This window comes from Cebidichthys violaceus, unplaced genomic scaffold (genome assembly GCF_023349555.1).
Source record: "Cebidichthys violaceus isolate CVI_PGR_0920_01 unplaced genomic scaffold, fCebVio1.0.p SCAF_1, whole genome shotgun sequence".
Lineage (NCBI taxonomy): Eukaryota > Metazoa > Chordata > Actinopteri > Perciformes > Stichaeidae > Cebidichthys > Cebidichthys violaceus.
The window spans coordinates 1085031-1107664 of record NW_027176262.1 but is presented as its reverse complement, the minus strand read 5'-3'; the positions used below and the strand labels follow the sequence as shown (position 1 = coordinate 1107664).

General features: G+C 42.8%; 3 protein-coding genes and 1 non-coding gene across 4 annotated transcripts; all 4 read left to right on the top strand.

Moving 5' to 3' along the window:
• The first annotated feature begins 2176 nt into the window (after nucleotides 1–2176).
• LOC137888654 (olfactory receptor 2A14-like) lies at nucleotides 2177–3139 on the top strand. Its single transcript, XM_068732118.1, has one exon. The coding sequence runs from the start codon at nucleotides 2183–2185 to the stop codon at nucleotides 3137–3139; it is 957 nt and encodes a 318-aa protein (XP_068588219.1). The 5' UTR covers nucleotides 2177–2182.
• Nucleotides 3140–12340: 9201 nt separating this feature from the next.
• On the top strand, nucleotides 12341–13276 carry LOC137888565 (olfactory receptor 2A14-like). Its single transcript, XM_068732006.1, has one exon. The coding sequence runs from the start codon at nucleotides 12347–12349 to the stop codon at nucleotides 13274–13276; it is 930 nt and encodes a 309-aa protein (XP_068588107.1). The 5' UTR covers nucleotides 12341–12346.
• Nucleotides 13277–15095: 1819 nt separating this feature from the next.
• On the top strand, nucleotides 15096–15249 carry LOC137877037 (5.8S ribosomal RNA). Its single transcript, XR_011103498.1, has one exon. It is a non-coding gene; the product is annotated as a 5.8S ribosomal RNA (ribosomal RNA).
• A 1526-nt stretch (nucleotides 15250–16775) lies between these two features.
• LOC137888469 (olfactory receptor 11A1-like) lies at nucleotides 16776–17714 on the top strand. Its single transcript, XM_068731906.1, has one exon. It carries the CDS (start codon nucleotides 16776–16778, stop codon nucleotides 17712–17714), a length of 939 nt encoding a protein of 312 aa, XP_068588007.1.
• The last annotated feature ends 4920 nt before the right edge of the window (nucleotides 17715–22634 follow it).

Sequence of the window (22634 nt, the reverse complement as noted above, 5' to 3'; positions counted from 1 at the left end):
TGATGGGGCAGAGGATAGGGAGAGGGAGTAGGACATGAAATAGTGGTCAGAGAGCTGGAGGGGAGTGACAGAGAGGTTAGCAGTAGAACAGTGTCAAAGGTGAAAGGTCACTTCAGCCTGTCAACAATGTTTGTCTCTGAGGCTTCTTCACAGTAGACACAGTTTCCACTAATTCCCTCTGAAGCAAATTAGTCAGAGCTGTGGACCAGTGAGACCTCAGCACTGGTGTCACTGGTCCACAGGCGTTCGATAATGACCTCACCTCAGACCGCTCTGAGACAACCTCAGGATGGACAGACAAACATTAGAAAATATTAGTTCTGCTGGTCAGAAAATGTTGGATATGAATTGTAGCATTCAGATTCTTTTAAAGTGTGGAGTTGAGGTCAATGTTGGGCTGGGGTGGCCTATGGCTCAGTGGTAGAGCGGGTCGTCCATCAATCAGAGGATCGACCGATTTGATCCATGGCTCCGCTAGTCCATGTTGGTGTGTCCATTTCCATGTCCTTGGGCAAGACGCTTAACCCCAAATTGCTCCGTGCTGGTGTATGAATGGGTATGACTGTAAGTTGCACCTTGCATGGTAGCCCCTGTCATCAGTGTATGAATGGGTGTGAATGGGTGAATGATGACATGTAGTGTTAAAGCGCTTTGAGTGGTCAGAAGACTAGAAAAGAGATATACAAGTACAGTGCATTTACCATTTGAAAACATAAAGACTCTCTAGAATCAGTGACTTTACGTTACAGTCTCAAGCTCCCTTCACATCTACCTCGTTTGGTCTCGACTTTTGGCCTTTTCTGTTTGATCTGAGCCGGAAATACAGGTTTGAAACTAGAGATGCACAAATCTGACTTTTATCAGTCCCGATACTGAAACCTGGGCTTTGAGTATCGTTCGATACCAAGTATTGTCATGCTATCTCCACACTACCAGAGACAGAAGGGGGGAAGTAAAGTAGGGGAAGACGATGGTACTTATTTGACAACGAAGGGACGTAAGTGACAATGAAGGGACAAAGGAGGGGACAATGATGGGACGTTGACGGTACGATGACGATGACGGGACGATGGCGATGACGGTACGATGACGGTCCTATTTTCTGTTCTTTAATGTAAAGTTACTGTGGCGAAAGGAGCCTCTCCCAGCTGTTAACAAACTAGCTAACGGGCTAGCTAGCGAGCTGTACACAGCATGCCATTTGGCGGTGAAATTTTATAAATGTACAATTATTAGTGTTACAAATTGTTTGTGTCACAAACTAATGTGTTGTGGTGTTTTGCCCTGTTAAAGAGAGTTACTTGTGGGTTGTTAATTGTTGTTATAAAGGTATAACCATGATTAGGGTTCCCTCTCAATACACTTAAGACAACTAGTTCCGACCGTGGCGCTCATAGCGGCGAACAATATTTAGCTGCCTGTTGAAGAGTGACAGCAGCTGTTTCGGCTATGCACCGGTATGACGGTGTGTGAAAAATTTATATCATACGGGAAATTAAAACCGGTACTGGTTGAACCGGTATACCGGTTAAACCGACGCCTGGACGATGGGACAAAGGTTATGGCAGCGATGGACAGGTTACAACAAAAAGATGACGATTAGACGTAGTAGAGGATGACTGGATGACGTAGATGACAAAAAGATGATGACGGAACGATGACGGGACGATGACGAGACGATGTGGTGGGACGTTCCTGACTATGACGATTGGGACGAAGGTTACAACAAAAAAATACAGGATGACAACCGCACGCAGATGTTGACAACAGCATGACGACAAGACGTAGGTGACAAGTACATAAATGACAACGACGGGACATTGTTGAAAACAACGGGACATGGGTGAGGACATTGTGACGTCGGTGCAACTGATGGGAAGTTGGGGATGACAGGATGTAGGATACTACAACAACAAGGACTGATGGTAACGAGGTGGCGAGGATTAGGAATTACGTCAGGAGGTAGGTGACACTGATGGGACTGAATGTGATCTGATAGGCTGGTGTGGGACCTGATAGAAAAGTGTTGCTGGCTGTTAGATTCTTCACCTCTGAAAAGGTACAAAGGTGTCTGCAGCCGATGGAAGTGACTGCAGCAGTCTGCAGCACAACAGGTGATAGAACCTGAACCATGTGTGATGTGATCCTGTTTCATTTGCAGATACTTGTTGTGTCATAAACAATGTTGAATTCAACTTCATCAACTTTATCTTACTTCAGTCTTGGAGCTTATGTGCGTGTAGGTAATGTGAAGTACTTGTATTTTATGTTAACTGCAATGTTATACATTATTATAGCTATTGTCAACATTTCTCTGATTGTGGTTATCTGTATGAACAGAAGCTTACATGAACCTATGTACCTTTTTCTCTGCAGCCTGTTTGTAAATGAACTGTATGGTAGTACAGGGTTGTTTCCATTCCTTCTGGTTCAGATCCTCTCTGACATTCACACTGTTTCTGCTTCACTTTGTTTCCTGCAGATTTATTGTTTGTATACATATGCAAGTATAGAGTTTTGTAATTTAGCCGTCATGTCTTATGACAGATATCTTGCTATCTGTTATCCTCTACAGTATAACACACATATGACATTTAACAAAGCTGTTATCTTTATCGCTGTATTATGGTTTTATTCTTTTGTGAAATTCTTAATTACTTTATCTTTAAACATCCGTTTGACATTTTGTGGAAACATCATTAACAGTTTGTATTGCAGTAACTACCTTGTTGTTAAGTTGGCGTGTTCTGACACTGAAGTGAACAACATTTATGGATTGTTTAGTACTGTTCTCACCATCTTAGTCCCTCTGCTTCCAATCCTTTACTCTTACATGAAAATTCTTCAGATTTGTTTCTCTGGTTCTAAACAGACCAGACAAAAAGCTGTCAGTACCTGCACACCTCACCTCGCTTCTCTGCTAAACTTTTCCTTTGGTTGCTGCTTTGAAATAGTTCAGAGTAGATTTGATATGACCAGTGTACCTAGAGTGCTGCGTATCATCCTCTCACTGTATTTTCTCATCATACAACCACTTTTAAATCCTATCATGTTTGGATTGCAAATGTCAAAGATACGGAATACATGTAAACGTTCCTTTTGTTTTAAAATGTTGACCTGTTACAAAATTACAATGTAGACGAAATAACAAAAGTCAGTAAATATTTATATTTTCTTCAAAGTGGTAATACTTGTTGTCACTAATTAATGTGGGATTTGATGAACTGAAATAATTGAATTCTATTTTAGAAACATGGAAAATGTGACGACTCAGTGGGAAGTGTTGAGTGGTTGATTGTATTTCTTATATTGATATATTGATAATACAAATCATGAGTCCAGTGACTAATTCACAGGAGTGTAAACACCAGAGGAAAAGCTCTGCGTAACCAAAACAGATTTTCTGTGTGCCTTGATGATGCTGTGGGTTTGGTGTTATAGACCTGGTTCCTGATGGGGCCCTACACACCTGTAGTTTAACACTCTCGTGCACCATCATTTTCACTGATAATACTTTTTTGTGAACAACAAATCTGTGTTGAACGTATGTTGTTAACAGCTGGTGGGCAGCACAGTCCTGCAGCTAACCGCTAACTGATGCATTGAGTTACATTAAGATGCGTTTAAGCTCTATTCAGTTCATTAGAGCACTGATTCTAAAAAAGTTGGTAACTGTCAGTGCAGCACATGGCTGAGTATAAAGTATAAACTGAACCGTAAAAGACTTGTGATTAGTGGTGTGAATCTCTAGGCACCACACAATTCGATTCAGGTTCAGAGTGCTACGATGTAATTATAAAACCAATATCGATACTTCTTGATGCATCAACATTTTTATAGACATGATTTCATTTTAATCACTGCATATTTGTAATGATTCATGAATACAAACAGATGAATTTACTTCTATTATCTTTTATTAATTCAATATTAGTAACAATTAAAGCTGCAAGCATCAATGATCAGGCCCTCGCATCTTCACTCATGTCGAGGGTACTGGCAGGACTCTGGGTGACGCAGCCATGCATTTCTGTGACCATCATACACTGCGTGCACGAGTTTTCCTGTGTCGACCAATGGTGTAGCCAAGTTATTTTGCCAGGTCTTAAGCCTTGAATGTTTTGATTGTACCTCCAAATACAATCATAACTGTAATTCTGTAAAAATGTACAAAAAGCTGAATGTGTGTGAATGCGCTTCAGTGTTAGTAACATAACAGACTGTCAAAGTTAGTGCAGGTAGCTCTGACAATCACTGCTGAGTGACTCAAAGCTGGAAGAGTTGAGGAGAAATGGGAGAATGTATAGTTCCATGTGGAAAAAAACCCATCTTTTTGTAAAGAAATCAGTTTAAACCAAAGGTCAGCCAATGTAGGATGTGGGGATACTCACAAATCCCCGGCTGAGTGCCACTGCATTGGAGTTTACCCCAGTGAACGAGAGGGTCGCCTCACTACGCCTGCAGGTTATGAGGGGTGGGGGGGATCTGACTGTTGTGCACCGAACAACAGTTCAGAGTACTCGGCCCTCTTGGAAACCCTGACTGGAGTCCAGTATGGGGCTCCAGTAGGGGACTCCATAATTCTGTTCGAGGATTTTTACGCGCACGTGGGCAACGATGGGGATACCTGGAGAGGCGTGATTGGGAGGAATGGCCTCCCTGATCTAAACCCGAGCGGTCGTTTGTTGTTGGACTTCTGTGCTAGTCATGGATTGTCCATAACGAACACCATGTTCGAGCATAAGGATGTTCATAAGTGTACGTTGTACCAGAGCACCCTAGGCCGAAGGTCGATGATCAATTTTGTGATCGTATCATCGGATCTGAGGCAGCATGTTTTAGACACTCAGGTGAAGAGAGGGACGGAGCTATCAACTGATCACCATCTGGTAGTGAGTTGTCTCTGAGGGTGGGGAAAAACTCTGGACAGACCTGGTAAGCCCAAACGGGTAGTGCGGACAAACTGGGTACGTCTGGAGGAGGTCCCTGTCTGGGAGATCTTCAACTCCCCCCTCCGGCGGAACTTTTCTAGCATCCCTGTGGAGGTTGGGGGCATCGAACAGGAATGGACGATGTACAAAGCTTCTATTGCCAAAGCTACGGCGGTGAGCTGTGGTCTCAAGGTCTTAGGTGCCTCAAGAGGCGGTAACCCTCGAAGACCGTGGTGGACACGGTGGCCAGGGAAGCCGTCCGACTGAAGAAAGAGGCCTTCCGGGATATGCTATCCCGGAGGACTACTGAGGCAGTTGTAAGGTACCGACAGACCCAAAGGGCTACAGCCGCTGCCGTGAAAGAGGCAAAGCAGCGGGTGTGGGAGGAATTTGGAGTAGCCATGGAGAAGAACTTTCGGTCGGCACCAAGGTGTTTCTGGAAAACCATCCAGAACCTCAGGAGGGGGAAACGGGGAAACATCCAAGCTGTATACAGTAAGGATGGGACTCTGTTGACTTCAACTGTGAGGGTAATCGGGCAGTGGAAGGAGCACTTTGAGGAACTCCTGAATCCGACTAATACGCCCTCTACTGTAGAGGCAGAGCTGGAGGCTGATGGGGGAGCATCATCAATTTCACTGGTGGAAGTCACTGAGGTAGTTGGGTAGTCGTAGTAGTGGGGAGGAGTTTACAGTTCGGTGGGCTGAGGATTGCATCGCTGGTGTTTGCAGATGATGTGGTCCTGATGTCTTCATCGGGCTGTGACCTCCAGCACTCACTGGATCGGTTCGCAGCCGAGTGTGAAGCGGTTGGGATGAGGATCAGCACCTCTAAATCTGAGGCCATGGTTCTCAGTAGGAAACCAGTGGATTGCCCACTCTGGGTAGGGAATGAGTCCTTACCCCAAGTGAAACAGTTCAAGTACCTCGGGGTCTTGTTCGCGAGTGAGGGAACAATGGAACGTGAGTTTGGCCGGAGAATCGGAGCAGCTGGGGCGGTACTGCAGTCGCTTTACCGCACCGTTGTGACGAAAAGAGAGCTGAACCGCAAGGCAAAGCCCTCTATCTACCGGGCAATCTTCGTTCCTACCCGCACCTATGGACATGCAAACTGGGTCATGACCGAAAGAATTAGATCGCGGGTACAAGCGATCAAAATGGGTTTCCTCAGGAGGGTGGCTGGCATCTCCCTTAGATATAGGGTGAGAAGTTCGGTCATCCGTGAGGGACTCGGAGTAGAGCCACTGCTCCTTTGCGTGGAACGGAGCCAGTTGAGGTGCTTCAGGCATCTGGTAAGGATGCCACCTGGGCGCCTCCCTAGGGAGGTGTTCCAGACCCGACCGGCTGGGAGGAGACCCCGAGGGAGGCCCAGGACCAGGTGGAGGGACTATATCTCCAAACTGGCATGGTAGCACCTCGGGATCCCCCAGTCAGAGCTGGCTGATGTAGCCCGGGAAAGGGAAGTTTGGGGTCCCCTGTTGGAGCTGTTGCCCCCGCGACCCGAACCCGGATAAGCAGTTGAAGATGAGATGAGATGAGAGAGGAAAACTCCACGTAGAAGCGCAATTTGGAAACCTTTATTATCCAATTCCTGCTCTCCAAATATCTTAGTTTGCACATATTTAGATCAGAGAAGTTTTATTCTGGTGGTGTGCCCACGAACCCTTTCAATAAGTTCGGTGTTTGGGCCGTTTTAATTGTAGAATCCTACTTACGGCCATGGTTATCAGTAGGTGGCGCTATGACTATGAGTTAATATTGGCATGTAGAAGTTCTAAAGTCATGACAGTCATCAAGCATGTGAAGTTTGGGACAGTTTTGACAAAGTACATTCGAGTTACAACAGCTTGATGGATGATGGCGAACCATGTAAAATGGCCGCTACACCACGTCCACGTCGTTTGATGAAACCTCAAGCTTTTAGTAACTTTTAATCATTAAGGTCTTCAGATTCTTCTGACCACATTCTTCTATGTTGATCTGATTAATTCCGTAGGAGGACTTTGTTAAAGTACAGCACCTGGAAATGGCAAAAAAAAAAAAAAGAAATTCATACAAAATTAAAAATGACTGACATGCAGTCGGCTTTAGAGCATGGACCCCGAGACCTATTTTTAAGTCTACATATGATACATCTGCTCACCAAATTTTATACATCTAGGTGAAACGTACTGCGAGGGCTGCATCGTCGAAATTTTGTAGGGGGCGCTATCGAGCCGACTTGCCACTCTGAAGCATTAAAATCACATCAGATGACTACATTCAGGATTTTAAATGTGTTTGACACGTTTGATTATGTTTTGAGTATTTTTAGCCCCTCAAAAACACCTTAATTATTCATGGCGAAGAATGCGTCGCTACGGCAACGGCCTTTCACGAAACAACAAACTTTGTGTAACTTTTCATCACAGAGGTCTTTAGACTGTTCTGACCAAATTTGAAGTTGATTCGAATATTTCCCTAGGAGGAGTTTGTTAAAGTACAGCATCTGGAAATGGCAAAAACAACACTAGAAATTAAAAAAAAATTCAAAATGGCTGACTTTCGGTTGGGTTTAAAGCATGGCCCCAGGAGACTTTTATTTAAGTCCACATGTAATACATGTGCCTGCCAAATTTCATAAATCTATGTGAAACGTACTGCGAGAGCTGTTTTGTCAAAATTTTGTAGGGGGCGCTATCGAGCCAACTTGCCACACTGAAGCATTAAAACAATAAAATTTAAAAAAATTTTGGGCTTTAAATCTGTGTGCCAAGATTGCTTATATTTCGAGCATTTTTAGCCTCTCATTACATTACATTACATTACAGTCATTTAGCAGACGCTTTTATCCAAAGCGACTTACAATAAGTGCATTCAACATTGGTAATCAAAAGAACTGCTAGTCACCAGAAGTCATAAGTACATTTCCTTTTCCAAACAAGCATCTAAGAGCATGAAGCAGAGCATAACTCAGAGCCAAAGTACAGTGCAGAAACAAGAAAAACAGTTAGTGCTATAAGTAATACGAATACAATAAGTGCAACAAGCTAGTATGAATACAATAAGTGCAACAAACTAGTATGAATACAATAAGTGCTGAGTGGAAGGCTCAGGGTAGCACTTCCTGAAGAGGTGGGTTTTCAGCCTGCGCCGAAAGATGAGCAGCAACTCTGCTGTCCTGACGTCAGTGGAGTTCATTCCACCACTGAGGAACCAGGACAGAAAACAGCCGTGACCGGGTCGATCGGCCGCCAGGACCTCTGAGCGACGGGGCGACCAATCGCCCTGAGGCAGCAGAGCAAAGTGGTCGGGCAGGGGTGTAGGGCTTGACCATGGCCTGGAGATAGGAAGGAGCTGTTCCTTTCACTGCCCTGTAGGCTAGCACCAGAGTCTTAAACTGGATGTGATCTCTTACAGGTAGCCAGTGTAGCAAACGGAGAAAGGAAGTTGTGTGGGAGAACTTGGGGCGATTGAACACCAGGCGAGCTGCGGCTTTCTGGACAAGCTCCAGAGGTCTGATGGCCGACGCCGGGGTTCCGGCGAGTAGAGAGTTGCAGTAGTCCAGGCGGGAGATGACAAGAGCCTGGATGAGAACCTGCGCCGTCTCGTCAGTCAGAAAGGGACGAATCCACCTGATGTTGTAGAGCAGGAATCTGCAGGAGCGTGTAACGGATGAAATGTTTGCCAAGAATGACAGTTGGTCATCCAGGGTCACACCCAGGTTCCTCGCAGTCCGAGGAGACTTTCTTTTAAGTCCAAATGTGATACATGTTCCTACCAAATTTTATAAATCTATGTGAAACGTACTGCAAGGGCTGCTTCGTCCAAATTTAGTAGGGGGCGCTATCGAGCTGACTTGCCAATCTGAAGCATTAAAACCATAATATGTAACTACATTTTTTACTTTAAATGTGTATCCCAAGCTTGGCTTTGTTTCGAGCATTTTTAGGCCCTCAAAAGCATCTTCATTTTTCACGGCGAAGACTGCGTCGCCACGGCAACAGCATTTGACAAAAACATCAAAAGCTTCATGAACTGGCATTATGAACTTCTTACATTTGTGTGGAACCAATTTGATGTTGATCTGATTTACCTACTAAGAGAAAAAAGCCAAAGTATAGAGACTTTAACTTACTGTTGCCTGTAGGTGGCGCTATGACTATTATACAAAATTGGCCTGCAGATGTTTTCAGGCCTGGAGTCTAATGAAACATGTGAAATCTGGTAAAGATCTGATGATGTGGATTCGAGTTACATCAGTTTATTTGTTCATGGCGAAGGTCTCAAGAGCATGCTGACCGAATCTGAAGTCAATCGGGTCAAATCTCTAGGAGGACTTCGTTAAAGTAACGGCGCCTTGAAATGTTACATTTCAGCACTGCAAAGAGAACCAACAGTAAAATATATAGAATGAAGCCTGTAGCAGCATCCTGTAATAAAAACACAGAGTTTATCATGTTCTGAGTCATGTGACATAACAAGCTGCTGTTATTCACTAATAAATAATAAGACTTATCCTCTAACCAATGAGCATTCAGTTCTAATACAGAAATAACTCTTTGTGGAACATGTGGTTGAACTCTTCATCGAGTGATAAAGCCCAACGTTTACAGCGACAATAGATTCTGTAGAGTTTCTACCATCCTCCCTCTTTCCTCACTGACTTCATGACTTTAGCTTTGCTTTGGGTCTAGAGGCTCTCTGAGTTTATGAAAACATAAAGATCAATGTTGTATCAGGGTTCAAAGAGTTCAACATAGAAAGCTCTGGTTCTCAATGACAGTTGACCAAAAAAGTGTGAATCTACTTCTTGGTTCACTTCACACTTTCCCAGTTTTGAATAGTATTGCGCTGGTCAGAGTGTTGATTCCCGTGATATGTGAACCCTGAAATTCCTCTGTGGCATTTCAACTTCGGCCCTTTACTCTCCATTTTAAGTATAGAACATTTTGCAGTGTTCCATCTATCCATCCATCGATTTACTATACGCTTATCCGGGGATGAGTTGCGGGGTCATTATTTCACAGAAAAATCACAGTAAGGTATTTTTCACATTTCTGACAGTTTTAATGTCTCCTGCAGCTTTTTGACGAGATATGAGCTGACTGCTGATCAACAGAAATATTCAGTAAAACCAAAACAGGAGCTAAAAGATCCTCAAAAGCTGCAGAATTGATTCAGAATTCTCTCTGGGTTTTACACATTTCATTAGTTAATATGGAAACATTTGGTTATTGGAGCTTTGAAGTTATTTCGTCTGATGTAACCCTCACACAGGTGTTGAGGGAAGTTACATCATGATGCTCATTGATGAAGTCCCTCAGGTGAAAGGTCACTTCAGCCTGTCAACAATGTTTGTCTCTGAGGCTTCTTCACAGTAGACACAGTTTCCACTAATTCCCTCTGAAGCAAATTAGTCAGAGCTGTGGACCAGTGAGACCTCAGCACTGGTGTCACTGGTCCACAGGCGTTCGATAATGACCTCACCTCAGACCGCTCTGAGACAACCTCAGGATGGACAGACAAACATTAGAAAATATTAGTTCTGCTGGTCAGAAAATGTTGGATATGAATTGTAGCATTCAGATTCTTTTAAAGTGTGGAGTTGAGGTCAATGTTGGGCTGGGGTGGCCTATGGCTCAGTGGTAGAGCGGGTCGTCCTTCAATCAGAGGATCGACCGATTTGATCCATGGCTCCGCTAGTCCATGTTGGTGTGTCCATTTCCATGTCCTTGGGCAAGACGCTTAACCCCAAATTGCTCCGTGCTGGTGTATGAATGGGTATGACTGTAAGTTGCACCTTGCATGGTAGCCCCTGTCATCAGTGTATGAATGGGTGTGAATGGGTGTATGATGACATGTAGTGTTAAAGCGCTTTGAGTGGTTAGAAAACTAGAAAAGAGATATACAAGTAAAGTGCATTTACCATTTGAAAACATAAAGACTTTCTAGAATCAGTGACTTTACGTTACAGTCTCAAGCTCCCTTCACATCTACCTCGTTTGGTCTCGACTTTCGGCCTTTTCTGTTTGATCTGAGCCGGAATTACAGGTTTGAAACTAGAGATGCACAAATCTGACTTTTATCAGTCCCGATACTGAAACCTGGGCTTTGAGTATCGTTCGATACCAAGTATTGTCATGCTATCTTCACACTACCAGAGACAGAAGGGGGGAAGTAAAGTAGGGGAAGACGATGGTACTTATTTGACAACGAAGGGACGTAAGTGACAATGAAGGGACAAAGGAGGGGACAATGACGGGACGATGACGGGACGATGACGATGACGGGACGATGACGGTACTATTTTCTGTTCTTTAATGTAACGTTACTGTAGCGAAAGGAGTCTCTCCCAGCTGTTAACAAGCTAGCTAACGGGCTAGCTAGCGAGCTGTACACAGCATGCCGTTTGGCGGTGAAATTTTATAAATGTACAATTATTAGTGTTACAAATTGTTTGTGTCACAAACTGTTGTGTCGTGGTGTTTTGCCCCGTTACAGAGAGTTACTTGTGGGTTGTTAATTGTTGTTATAAAGGTATAACCATGATTAGGGTTCCCTCTCAATACACTTAAGACAATTAGTTCCGACCGTAGCGTTCATAGCGGCGAACAATATTTAGCTGCCTGTTGAAGAGTGACCGCAGTTGTTTCGGCTATGCACCGGTATGACGGTGTGTGAAAAATTCATATCATACGGGAAATTAAAACCGGTACTGGTTGAACCGGTATACGCCTGGACGATGGGACAAAGGTTATGGCAGTGATGGACAGGTTACAACGAAAAGATGACGATTAGACGTTGTAGAGGATGACTGGATGACTGGATGACTGGATGACTGGATGACGTGGATGACGTAGATGACGAAAAGATGATGACGGGACGATGACGGGACGATGACAAGACGATGTGGTGGGACGTTCCTGACTGTGACGATTGGGACAAAGGTTACAACAACAAAATGACAATTTTACGTAGTAGAGGAAGACAGGATGACAACCGCACGCAGATGTTGACAACAGCATGACGACGAGACGTAGGTGACAAGTACATACATGACAACGACAGGACATTGTTGAAAACAACGGGACATAGGTGAGGACATTGTGACGTCGGTGCAACTGATGGGAAGTTGGGGATGACAGGATGTAGGATACTACAACAACAAGGACTGATGGTAACGAGGTGGCGAGGATTAGGAATTACGTCAGGAGGTAGGTGACACTGATGGGACTGAATGTGATCTGATAGGCTGGTGTGGGACCTGATAGAAAAGTGTTGCTGGCTGTTAGATTCTTCACCTCTGAAAAGGTACAAAGGTGTCTGCAGCCGATGGAAGTGACTGCAGCAGTCTGCAGCACAACAGGTGATAGAACCTGAACCATGTGTGATGTGATCCTGTTTCATTTACAGATACTTGTTGTGCCATAAACAATGTTGAATTCAACTTCATCAACTTTATCTTACTTCATTCTTGGAGCTTATGTGCATGTAGGTAATGTGAAGTACTTGTATTTTATGTTAACTGCAATGTTATACATTATTATAGCTATTGTCAACATTTCTCTGATTGTGGTTATCTGTATGAACAGAAGCTTACATGAACCTATGTACCTTTTTCTCTGCAGCCTGTTTGTAAATGAACTGTATGGTAGTATAGGGTTGTTTCCATTCCTTCTGGTTCAGAGCCTCTCTGACATTCACACTGTTTCTGCTTCACTTTGTTTCCTGCAGATTTTCTCTTTGTATACATATGCAAGTATAGAGTTTTGTAATTTAGCCGTCATGTCTTATGACAGATATCTTGCTATCTGTTATCCTCTACAATATAACACACATATGACATTTAACAAAGCTGTTATCTTTATTGCTGTATTATGGTTTTATTCTTTTGTGAAATTCTTAATTACTTTATCTTTAAACATCCGTTTGACATTTTGCCGTAACTACCTTGTTGTTAAGTTGGCGTGTTCTGACACTGAAGTGAATAACATTCATGGAATGTTTGGTATTGTTCTCCCCATCTTAGTCCCTCTGCTTCCAATCCTTTACTCTTACATGAAAATTCTTAAAGTTTGTTTCTCTGGTTCTAAACAAACCAGACAAAGAGCTGTCAGTACCTGCACACCTCACCTCGCTTCTCTGCTAAACTTTTTCTTTGGCTGCTGCTTTGGAATAATTAAGAGTAGATTTGATTTGATCAGTGTACCCAGAGTGCTGCGTATCATCCTCTCACTGTATTTTGTCATCATACAACCACTTTTGAATCCTATCATGGTTGGATTGCAAATGTCCAAAATACGTAATACATGTAAACGTTCCTTTTGCTTTAAAATGTTGACGTGTTTCAAAGATAAAATGTAGATGAAATAACAAAAGTCAGTAAATATTTATTCAAAGTGGTAATACTTGTTGTCACTGATTAATGTGGGATTTGATGAACTGAATTAATTCCAGAAATTTATTTTAGAAACATGGAAATCGTGACGACTCAGTGGGAAGTGTTGAGTGGTTGATTGTATTTCTTATATTGTTATGTTGATAATACAAATCATGAGTCCAGTGACTAATTCACAGGAGTTTAAACACCAGAGGAAAAGCTCTGCGTAACCAAAACAGATTTTCTGTGTGCCTTGATGATGCTGTGGGTTTGGTGTTATAGACCTGGTTCCTGATGGGGCCCTACACACCTGTAGTTTAACACTCTTGTGCACCATCATTTTCACTGAGAATGCTTTTTGTGAACAACAAATCTGTGTTGAACGCATGTTGTTAACAGCTGGTGGGCAGCACAGTCCTGCTTGGCTAAATACTGAAGCTAACTGCTAACTGACGGAGGATGCATTGAGTTACATTATGATGTGTTCAAGCTCTATTCAGTAAAAATCAGTTTTGGGTGAAGGTGAATTATGACGTCATCATGATGTGTTCAGTGTGCTCTCATTCAATAGGAGAGATCAGGTATGGGAACATCTCTACTTTAATCATCGACATTAAGAGATTGAGCTTGAATCACAAATAGATTTGTCACTTGAACATTTTTACTCAACTTTCTTAATTACAATCTTTAAAGGAGCAGTGTGTGATTTCTATGAATCTATCCCTGAGCCTGGTGCTGCGGTACAATCTTCCAGACGGCATCAGATGATCGGCACACTTCACCACAAGAAAGTGAATCATGGGAGGGCCTTACATAGTCAGGGAGTATGGGTTGCCAGACCCGTTACAATGGGCCATCCGGTGTCTGTACGACTGCAGTAGGAGCTGTGTCTGTATTCTCGGCAATAAGTCAGACACGTTCCCGGTGGGTGTTGGCCTCTGCCAGGGCTGCCCTTTGTCACTGGTCCTGTTCGTGACTTTCATGGACAGGATATCTAGGAGTCAAAATGCATGGGGTTTCATAGAAACACGGCAAAATGTCATCACGGTGACAATGTGTTTGTCATTTCGCCTACATCCCATTTGGACATTGAGGACAAAAACTGCCATTTGGGGTCACTTACACAACGGCATGGGAAATCTCGCGGAGGCAGCATTGAGCTATTCTTGCCCCCGACTGCCGAATGGGAGGATTTCTGATATTTAGGTATAACTATTGATTGGAAATATAGAAATGATTTATTACTGTACAATGTCCGATTCCTGCCGGGGTCGGTCACGGCCGAGAAGACGATGAAACTTGACTATCTAGAGGAAGTAAAAGTCGTAACAAGGTTTCCGTAGGTGAACCTTGTTACGATTAGTTGGTGACCATCCCAGGTGCATCTGCGGGCGTCCGCGATCAAACCTCTTGTCTCTGGGCCATATCCCAATCCTACCCCACTCACTCCCCCTGCCACCCGCGAGTTGTTGCCCCATGAACTGTTCTGAGGGCTGATGGACCTGACGACGGGGTGCGCTCGTGGCGGGGGGTTGTGCATCCTGAGCCAACGGGAAGCGCCCGCCATTAGGAACCTAAATACTAAGTGCAGTGCGGCGGCCTCGCCCTGGCCATCCGCCATGCGCCTCCTGGTACCAAACTCTCCTCCCTCCTCTGGAGAGAGCACAGGGGGTTCAATGTCTCATCTCCCCCACTCTCGCCCCCCAGAGTTGAAGCGGGATGGAACACCCGGGGGCTTGTTATTATTATCCCCCATTTCTGTCTGTGAACATTGGCCTGCAAGCCAAAAAAAATAACTTTGACAACTGTTAGCGGTGGATCACTCGGCTCGTGTGTTGATGAAGAACGCAACTCGCTGCAAGAACTAGTGTGAATTGCAAGACACATTGATCATTGACACTTCGAATGCACCTTGCGGCCCCGGGCTCCTTCCGGGGCTACGTCTGTCTGAGGGTTGCTTTGCCATCAATCGAAGACATTAGCGTATCCGTGGCTGGGGCAGTCGTAGGCACCAGTTGCCTTCGTCCCCCTAAGTGCAGACTTCGGGATGCCCGGTGCTGTGCGTGGGCCTTTGTCGGGCTCACCTTCCTCCCCGTTGGCTATTCTTTTCTACTTCCTTCCCCGAACTCTTTGCGGGGGCCAAGCTGGGGCACTGGTCAGGCCCGCATGAGTTGGCCGCGGCTGCCGGTAGACATCTCGTCTCCGTGCTGACCGCGTTACGCGTGTGTAATTCCGACAGTGCCGTTCTAGTGGGGGCCTGAAGGGTACCTTGGGAGTTGGGTGGGTGAGCGGAGAGTCGGAAGACGGGGCTGTTGGAAGGTTGAGGGCCGACGACTTTGGAGTTGTCAGAGGATGAATACCGAGAGCCGCGGGGAACGTGTATCGCTGAACGCAGCCGAAGTTGCTGGCGACGAAACATGGTGAGGGAAGGAGGGAGCTCCAGGACTTCAGAATATAGCTGGTCTTCTTCAAACAGTTTGTTATTGGAAGGGTCAAGAGAGAGCCTTTGAATAAGGTTAGCGGTTTAAGGTTTTGCTCGCCTGTTGCACATCATGTTGAAACTGAGTCAAAGCGGAAGTCACTGGGTCAGTTGTGCTTAAATACTTTATGTGGAGGAAATGAGATATGTTCGGGGTGTGGTCCTTGTTCCCGAACTAAGGTTGTAAAACTCAATTTAAATATGTATTTCATTTTAAGAAGAAAAAAAAGAGAATCTAAATATTAAATAGCAAAATTTGGGGATAAATTAATTTATAAATATCTAAAATGAAATCTATTCGTAGTAGACAGGTGTACAGTAGTTTTGAAATTAATAAATAAAAAAACAGGAACGTAGTAAATGTTTGTATAATAAATATATATCTATGTCTATATAAAAATCATTGAATGGAAGGGTGTCTGGAAAAAATATCTTAAACTCAGTCATATATATAAACATATATATATATTATTACTCGTCAGCAATTAATACACAAATACGCTGCTCTATACCTCTCTTCTGACCACTGAGATACATACACTGCTCTATACCTCTCTTCTGCTCAAAGCTCAAAGCTTGTTAGATGTAATCTCTGGTATTCCCCGTCTGACGTGACATGAATGAGGTGGGACTGCTTCCTTGACATGAAGAGGTATAAACAGCAGATTTCAAAGCAGCCTGACATTGGCAGTCCACTAATCAGCAGGTTACTAACATTCATCTGTGTGTAGTATAAATATTTTTGTGTAATTTAAGAAGTCTAATTTAAATGTATTTGTTCATTCATTGAGGCTGGGCACTACATTGTAAGTTCTTCTCTTATCTATGCTTGATCATTTTAAACGAAAACTGTGAAGCAGTGTTTTCAAAGTAAAACTTGGCAAATATGAAAATATATCCTGTGTTATTTCGAACAATGTCTTTAATTAAATCAAATGATTCACTTTGGTTTGAGAAATGAGAAGCGAACCTTGTTACAATTAGTTTTGTCATCTAAAACTAGAATGATGGTAAATTCAACTTTAACTTACTTTGTTCTTGGCACTTACATACATGTAGGGACTTTGAGATACTTGTACTTTATGTTAACTGCAATGTTATACATTGTTATAGTTATTGTCAACATTTCTCTGATTGTGGTTATCTGTATGAACAGAAGCTTACATGAACCTATGTACCTTTTTCTCTGCAGCCTGTTTGTAAATGAACTGTATGGTAGTACAGGGTTGTTTCCATTCCTTCTGGTTCAGATCCTCTCTGACATTCACACTGTTTCTGCTCCATTTTGTTTCCTGCAGATTTTCTCTCTGTATACATATGCACATGTAGAGTTTTGTAATTTAGCCGTCATGTCTTATGACAGATATCTTGCTATCTGTTATCCTCTACAATATAACAGACAAATGACATTTAACAAGGCTGTTATGTTTATCACTGTATTATGGTTTTATTCTTTTGTGAAATTCTTAATTACTTTATCTTTAAACATCCGTTTGACATTTTGTGGAAACACCATCAACAGTTTGTATTGTCATAACTACCTTGTTGTTAAGTTGGCGTGTTCTGACACTGAAGTGAATAACATTTATGGATTGTTTGGTGTTGTTCTCACTATTTTAGTCCCTCTGCTTCCAATCCTTTACTCTTACATGAAAATTTTCAAGGTTTGTTTCTCTGGTTCTAAACAAACCAGACAAAGAGCTGTCAGTACCTGCACACCTCACCTCGCTTCTCTGCTCAACTTTTCCTTTGGCTGCTGCTTTGAAATAGTTCAGAGTAGATTTGATATGACCAGTGTACCCAGAGTGCTGCGTATCGTCCTCTCACTGTATTTTCTCATCATACAACCACTTTTGAGTCCTATCATGTTTGGATTGCAAATGTCAAAGATACGAAATACATGTAGACATGTCCTCTGTTATAAAATGTTGTCCTCTCAGTAGAGACTGTGGATGAAATAACAAAAGTGTCAGTAAATAATTCATGATATCTTTATTTGAAATGTGCTGATTAAAGCATTCAAATGATTGCAACAGTTGTGGCATTGTTCATGGTGGTGATTTTAATGTTTTCTACATCCAAATGCTTCCGAACATTTCTGAATCCAGAGACAAATGGTTTAACCTAAATGTTTACACAGAGCAATGCATATCTATTATATAAACACAGGCAATCCCCTTTGAATATAACTATATAAAATGTGTTAAAGTGGCACAACAACTCTTCCTCCACATTCATATATTTTATGTAACTGGTGGTGACTTAGGTTGCTATAATCACTTTAATTTTGCCTTGTTATGAATTCAAATGAATTTGTGACTTGTGACAGTAAGCTGTTCAAATACAATTTGATTTAATTTAAAGTTGGTGTATAAGTTAATGGTATATTTGATATTTTTATGATGTTAAATAAACAGACAGGAGAAGATAACTTCTCTTAGTGCACTTTGTATAGTTTGTATTGGATATAGTGCACACCAGTGGAGGTTTATATGAAAAACTCGAGTTATTGCATTTGTTTCAACAGAAGTGAACAAGGACAGGTTCATAATGACTCATGCAGTAAGAGCTTCAGTGTAGTTTACCATTGCAATACTTCGGGGATCGGGGGACTCGCAACACATGAACCGTAGACTGGATGGGCCAGAATCAGAACCACTACCCGCTCTGCCAGTCCACTGTCCCAGACCTTTATGTGACACCATATATGATATAGATGCCAAGATGTCACAATTTGAGGTGCTAGACTCACCAAACTTGGTGTGTGTGTTGCTATGTAGCCATAGACCCTGTGTATTAAATTTGGCGGGTTTAGCTCATTGATATCATGCAGTTGTCTGATAATTGATTTTAGTAACTTATTTAGGGAGGAATAGGATCAAAAAGGACAATTCGGAATCCCAGAAAAGAAGTATCCGAATCGGCATAATTGTTTCCAACTCGCCAAAGGTGAAATGGGCACAATTGGGACTTTTGGGGGGCCACATGGGAAAAAGGGCCTTTTGGTTTGTTATCCCGCTTTGAAATGTAGATATCTCGGACCAACGCTTAATTGTATTTTTTGGGAAAAATTGGGACATTTTGGGTCTGGATTGTCGAGCCACACATTTTGCCTTGTTTGGGCCTCTAAAATCTCCAAAACCCTTTGGGCTGGGAGGCTGACATTTGGACTGTACTATTTCCTCACAGTCTAGATCCAACGGTATGAAAATTAAAAGGATTGGAGAAAGGGAATTTTTTTGAACTCTCAGTCAATTAAGCCCGAAGCATAGATTTGCCTGTGTTGACTGAAAATTCGAAGTCCTCCGATTTGCTTGAAACTCTGCTCACTTGTTGGGCTGTTCCCAGGTATGCCCCTTCCCAAATGTCAGCCTCCTATTCCACAGCACACTGGATATATTGTTTGGGGGGAATGGGATTAAAAGGGCCATATTGGCTGGGATTTTTGGACTAAGTTGTCAGCCATTAAAAATGTTGTCGAAATGGCTGTTTTTGGAGTAGGAATAGTCCTAACGTAACTCAAAAACTGCCATTTCTGCTACATTTGTATGGGCCGGTCATGTAGGCCAATTATCCCAACCAATATGGCTTTTTTGATCCCATCTTTCCCAAACAATATATCCACAGTCTTTTGGGCTAAGAAGCTGAAATTTGGACTGTAATTCCCTCTTTACCCATAGATTCAATGGTGTGAATGGATTTGGGAAATTCCAACTAGAAATTTTTGGCATTTTGCCAATTTTTGCCCTCCAATATCTCCACAACCCTTTGGGCTGGGAGGAAATTCTGACTGTACTATCTCCTCATAGTCTAGATCCAACGGTATGAAAATGAAAAGGATTGGAGAAAGTTAAATTTTTTGAATTCTCAGTCAATTAAGCCCGAAGCATAGCCTGATTTGACTGAAAATTTTAAGTCCTCCGATTTGCTTGAAACTTTTCTCACTTGGTGGGCTTTTCCCAGGTATGCCCATTACCAAGTTTCAGCCTCCAATTCCAGAGTACACTGGAGATATTGCTTGGGACGGATGGGAATGAAAGTGACCTTTATGACTATCCCTTATTAGTCCAAAAATGGCCATTTCGACTACAAAAAGGCCATTTGGGTTGGGATTATTGGCCTACATGGTCAGCCCTTGCAAATGTAGGAGAAATGGCAGTTTTTGAGTATTAGTTTAAGGATTAGTTCCCTTATCACTCCAAAAACGGACATTTCTACTACATTTTGAATGGGCTGGTCATTTAGGCCAATAGTCCTACCCCAAAACTCCCAAATGCCAGCAGGCCAGTTTTTACCAATCTTTTCTCTTAATTTTTCTACTTTAAAGCAAGGTAATGAAATGGAACCTTGTCTTATTCAAAGAGGGGTATGTGAACATTAAATGCCTAAAATTTGGTGCTTGTTGCTGCAAGTTAAGGTCCCCAAAAACAGGCCTAAAGGGTTTAATTGGTGCCATATTCCCTTATATTTGGTAATTTTTTGAGCTATGAAAAAATTTACATAATCTCTCAAATATTGGTCCAAGAGACCCCAGATTTTCAACAGACTTGTTCTAGATTCTATTCTAGAAAGTCAGACACCCTGGAAATAGTTGGTCAGATTTGAGCAACTATCTGTGTTGGAGCCCTGCTTTTTTTTCGAGAGGAGTGACAGTCAGACTATATTTGAATGGTAGTTTTTATTGGATAAATTGAATGGAAAACAAAACCACAAACGTCTTTTCCTTCAAACAGTCCTAACTTCTCAGGACATGGTTGAAAATGCTTGGAAATTTAATGAAACATTCAATTTGAGGACTTGAATGAGCACCTTTTTCAGCAAGTCTGCAGACCCTCTGGAAAGCTATCTTCTTCTAACAACATGCTAATGACTTGGAACTACTTGAACCTTAAAGAGTGTCCTCTTGTGTCCACCATATGTCAATTTAATGTGTTTTTATAGGACCCAAGTACTGAATCTGGAGTAACCTTTCAAAAAAGGCCCATTCCCTAATATCCCAAAAATGGCCATTTTGAGTAAATTTGTATGGCCGGTCATGTAGGACAATAGTCCCCCTCCTTCAAATTGCCATAACTTCTCAGAACATGGCTGAAACTGCTTGAAAAAATGCATAAAACCTTCCCATTGATGACTTAAATAAGCTCATTAAGCAGCAAGTCTGCACACCCTTGCGAAAGCTATCTTTCTCCAGGAACTTGCTATTGAGCTAAAACCAAGTGATTCTTAAAGACTGTCGTCTGTTGTCTACTATTTTTGATGGAAAATCAATTATGTGGGAAATCAGGTCCAAAAGGCAGTGGCACATTTGGGAGAGTTGACCCTGTTCCATTTCTAATTTGACCTTTTTGGAAGCATTTGGTACATCAACTGACGTGTCCACGGTGGAACTAGGCATTGTACGGTGATAACTGACAGATTTCCATGTTTTCCAATGAAAGTTATAGTTAGAATGCGTAACCCACACATTTCTAAGGTTACCAATGAAAGTCGTACTTAAAAACCACAATTTCAACCATTCGGCACTTAGTCCAACCTTTTCCTGTGTTTCCAATAAAAGTCGTACTTAAAAACCACAATAGCACCCATTCGGCACTTAGTCCAACCATTTCTTAGGTTTCCTATTATGAAGGTGGTACTTAAAATCCATAATAGCACCCATTTGGCCTTTCGGCACGTAAAATTAGTCAATACCGCCCTCTATAGGATTTGGTAATCAAATACACATTTTGCACAAAAGTCCTTATTTGGCCGCATCAGAACAATGGGATGTCTTACGTTCGGCAAAAACATTTCAATCGTGTCCAATTTCTGACATGGCCCAACAACGGCCTATGCAAAAGTTGGGACAAAACCCAGACGTTTAGGGAAGGGACTTGAAGAGTTTATGACCGGGGTGAGAGGGGTCTGCTACAATCTTTCTTGACCGCCTAAAGGGTCCTGGAGGCGAACAAGTCTTGGAGGGACGGCAGATAGCAGCCAATCGGGGATGATGTTGGAGGTCTTGTAGCAGGCTGGTACATGGAATGTACAGCTGATGAGCACAATGCTTCAGGGTGGGGGTGTGATAGATGGTTGTGAGGCAAGGGCCCCTGCTGAGCTGGAGGAGGGGGACCTAGTGGTCTGGAGCTGGTGGATGGGGTCATGGTGGATGGGGTCAGGACTGTCCCATTGTCTTTCAAATCTACAGTAGAACTCGTTCAGCTTGTTTGCCAGGCGTAGGTCGTTCATGGAGTGGGGGGCTTTAGGCTTGTAGTTGGTGATCTGTCTGAGACCTCTCCAGACAGAAGCAGTCACTTGCTGAGAGCTGGTGTTGCAGTTTCTCAGAGTACAGTCGTTTAGCATCTCTCAGTTCCTTACTAAATCTGTATTTTGACACTTTAAACCTTGTCCCCACTCCTAAATGCCTGATCCTTGTGCAACCTTAGCTGTCTGAGTTCTGATGTAAACCAGGGTTTGTCGTTGTTGTAACTCACCCTGGTGCTTGTTGGAACACAGCTGTCCTCACAGAAGCTGATAAAGCACACCCGAAGATCCTCCATAGCTTCACTGGTCCACTGCTTGAATTTTCTCATCACAGGTTTACAGAGCTTTATTTTCTGCCTGTAAGCAGGAATCAGATGGACCATGAAGTGGTCAGAGAGTCCCAGCGCAGCACGAGGGACGGCGTGATAGGCCCCGCTGATTGTGGTGTAACATTGATCTAGAATATTCTCCTCTCTGGTTGAGCATTTAATAAACTGTCTGTATTTAGGGAGTTCATAGCTGAGGTTTCCTTTGTTAAAGTCACCAAGGACAATAACTAAAGAGTCCACTCCACACACAGTATCTGTTCGGCGAGTGTCCGCTGTGTTTCCTGCACGTTG

What these genes read in the sequence shown, in the direction of transcription:
- LOC137888654 (XM_068732118.1), top strand. Translation starts at nt 2,183, where the DNA reads ATGTTGAATTCAACTTCATCAACTTTATCTTACTTCAGTCTTGGAGCT.
- LOC137888469 (XM_068731906.1), top strand. Translation starts at nt 16,776, where the DNA reads ATGATGGTAAATTCAACTTTAACTTACTTTGTTCTTGGCACTTACATA.
- LOC137888565 (XM_068732006.1), top strand. Translation starts at nt 12,347, where the DNA reads ATGTTGAATTCAACTTCATCAACTTTATCTTACTTCATTCTTGGAGCT.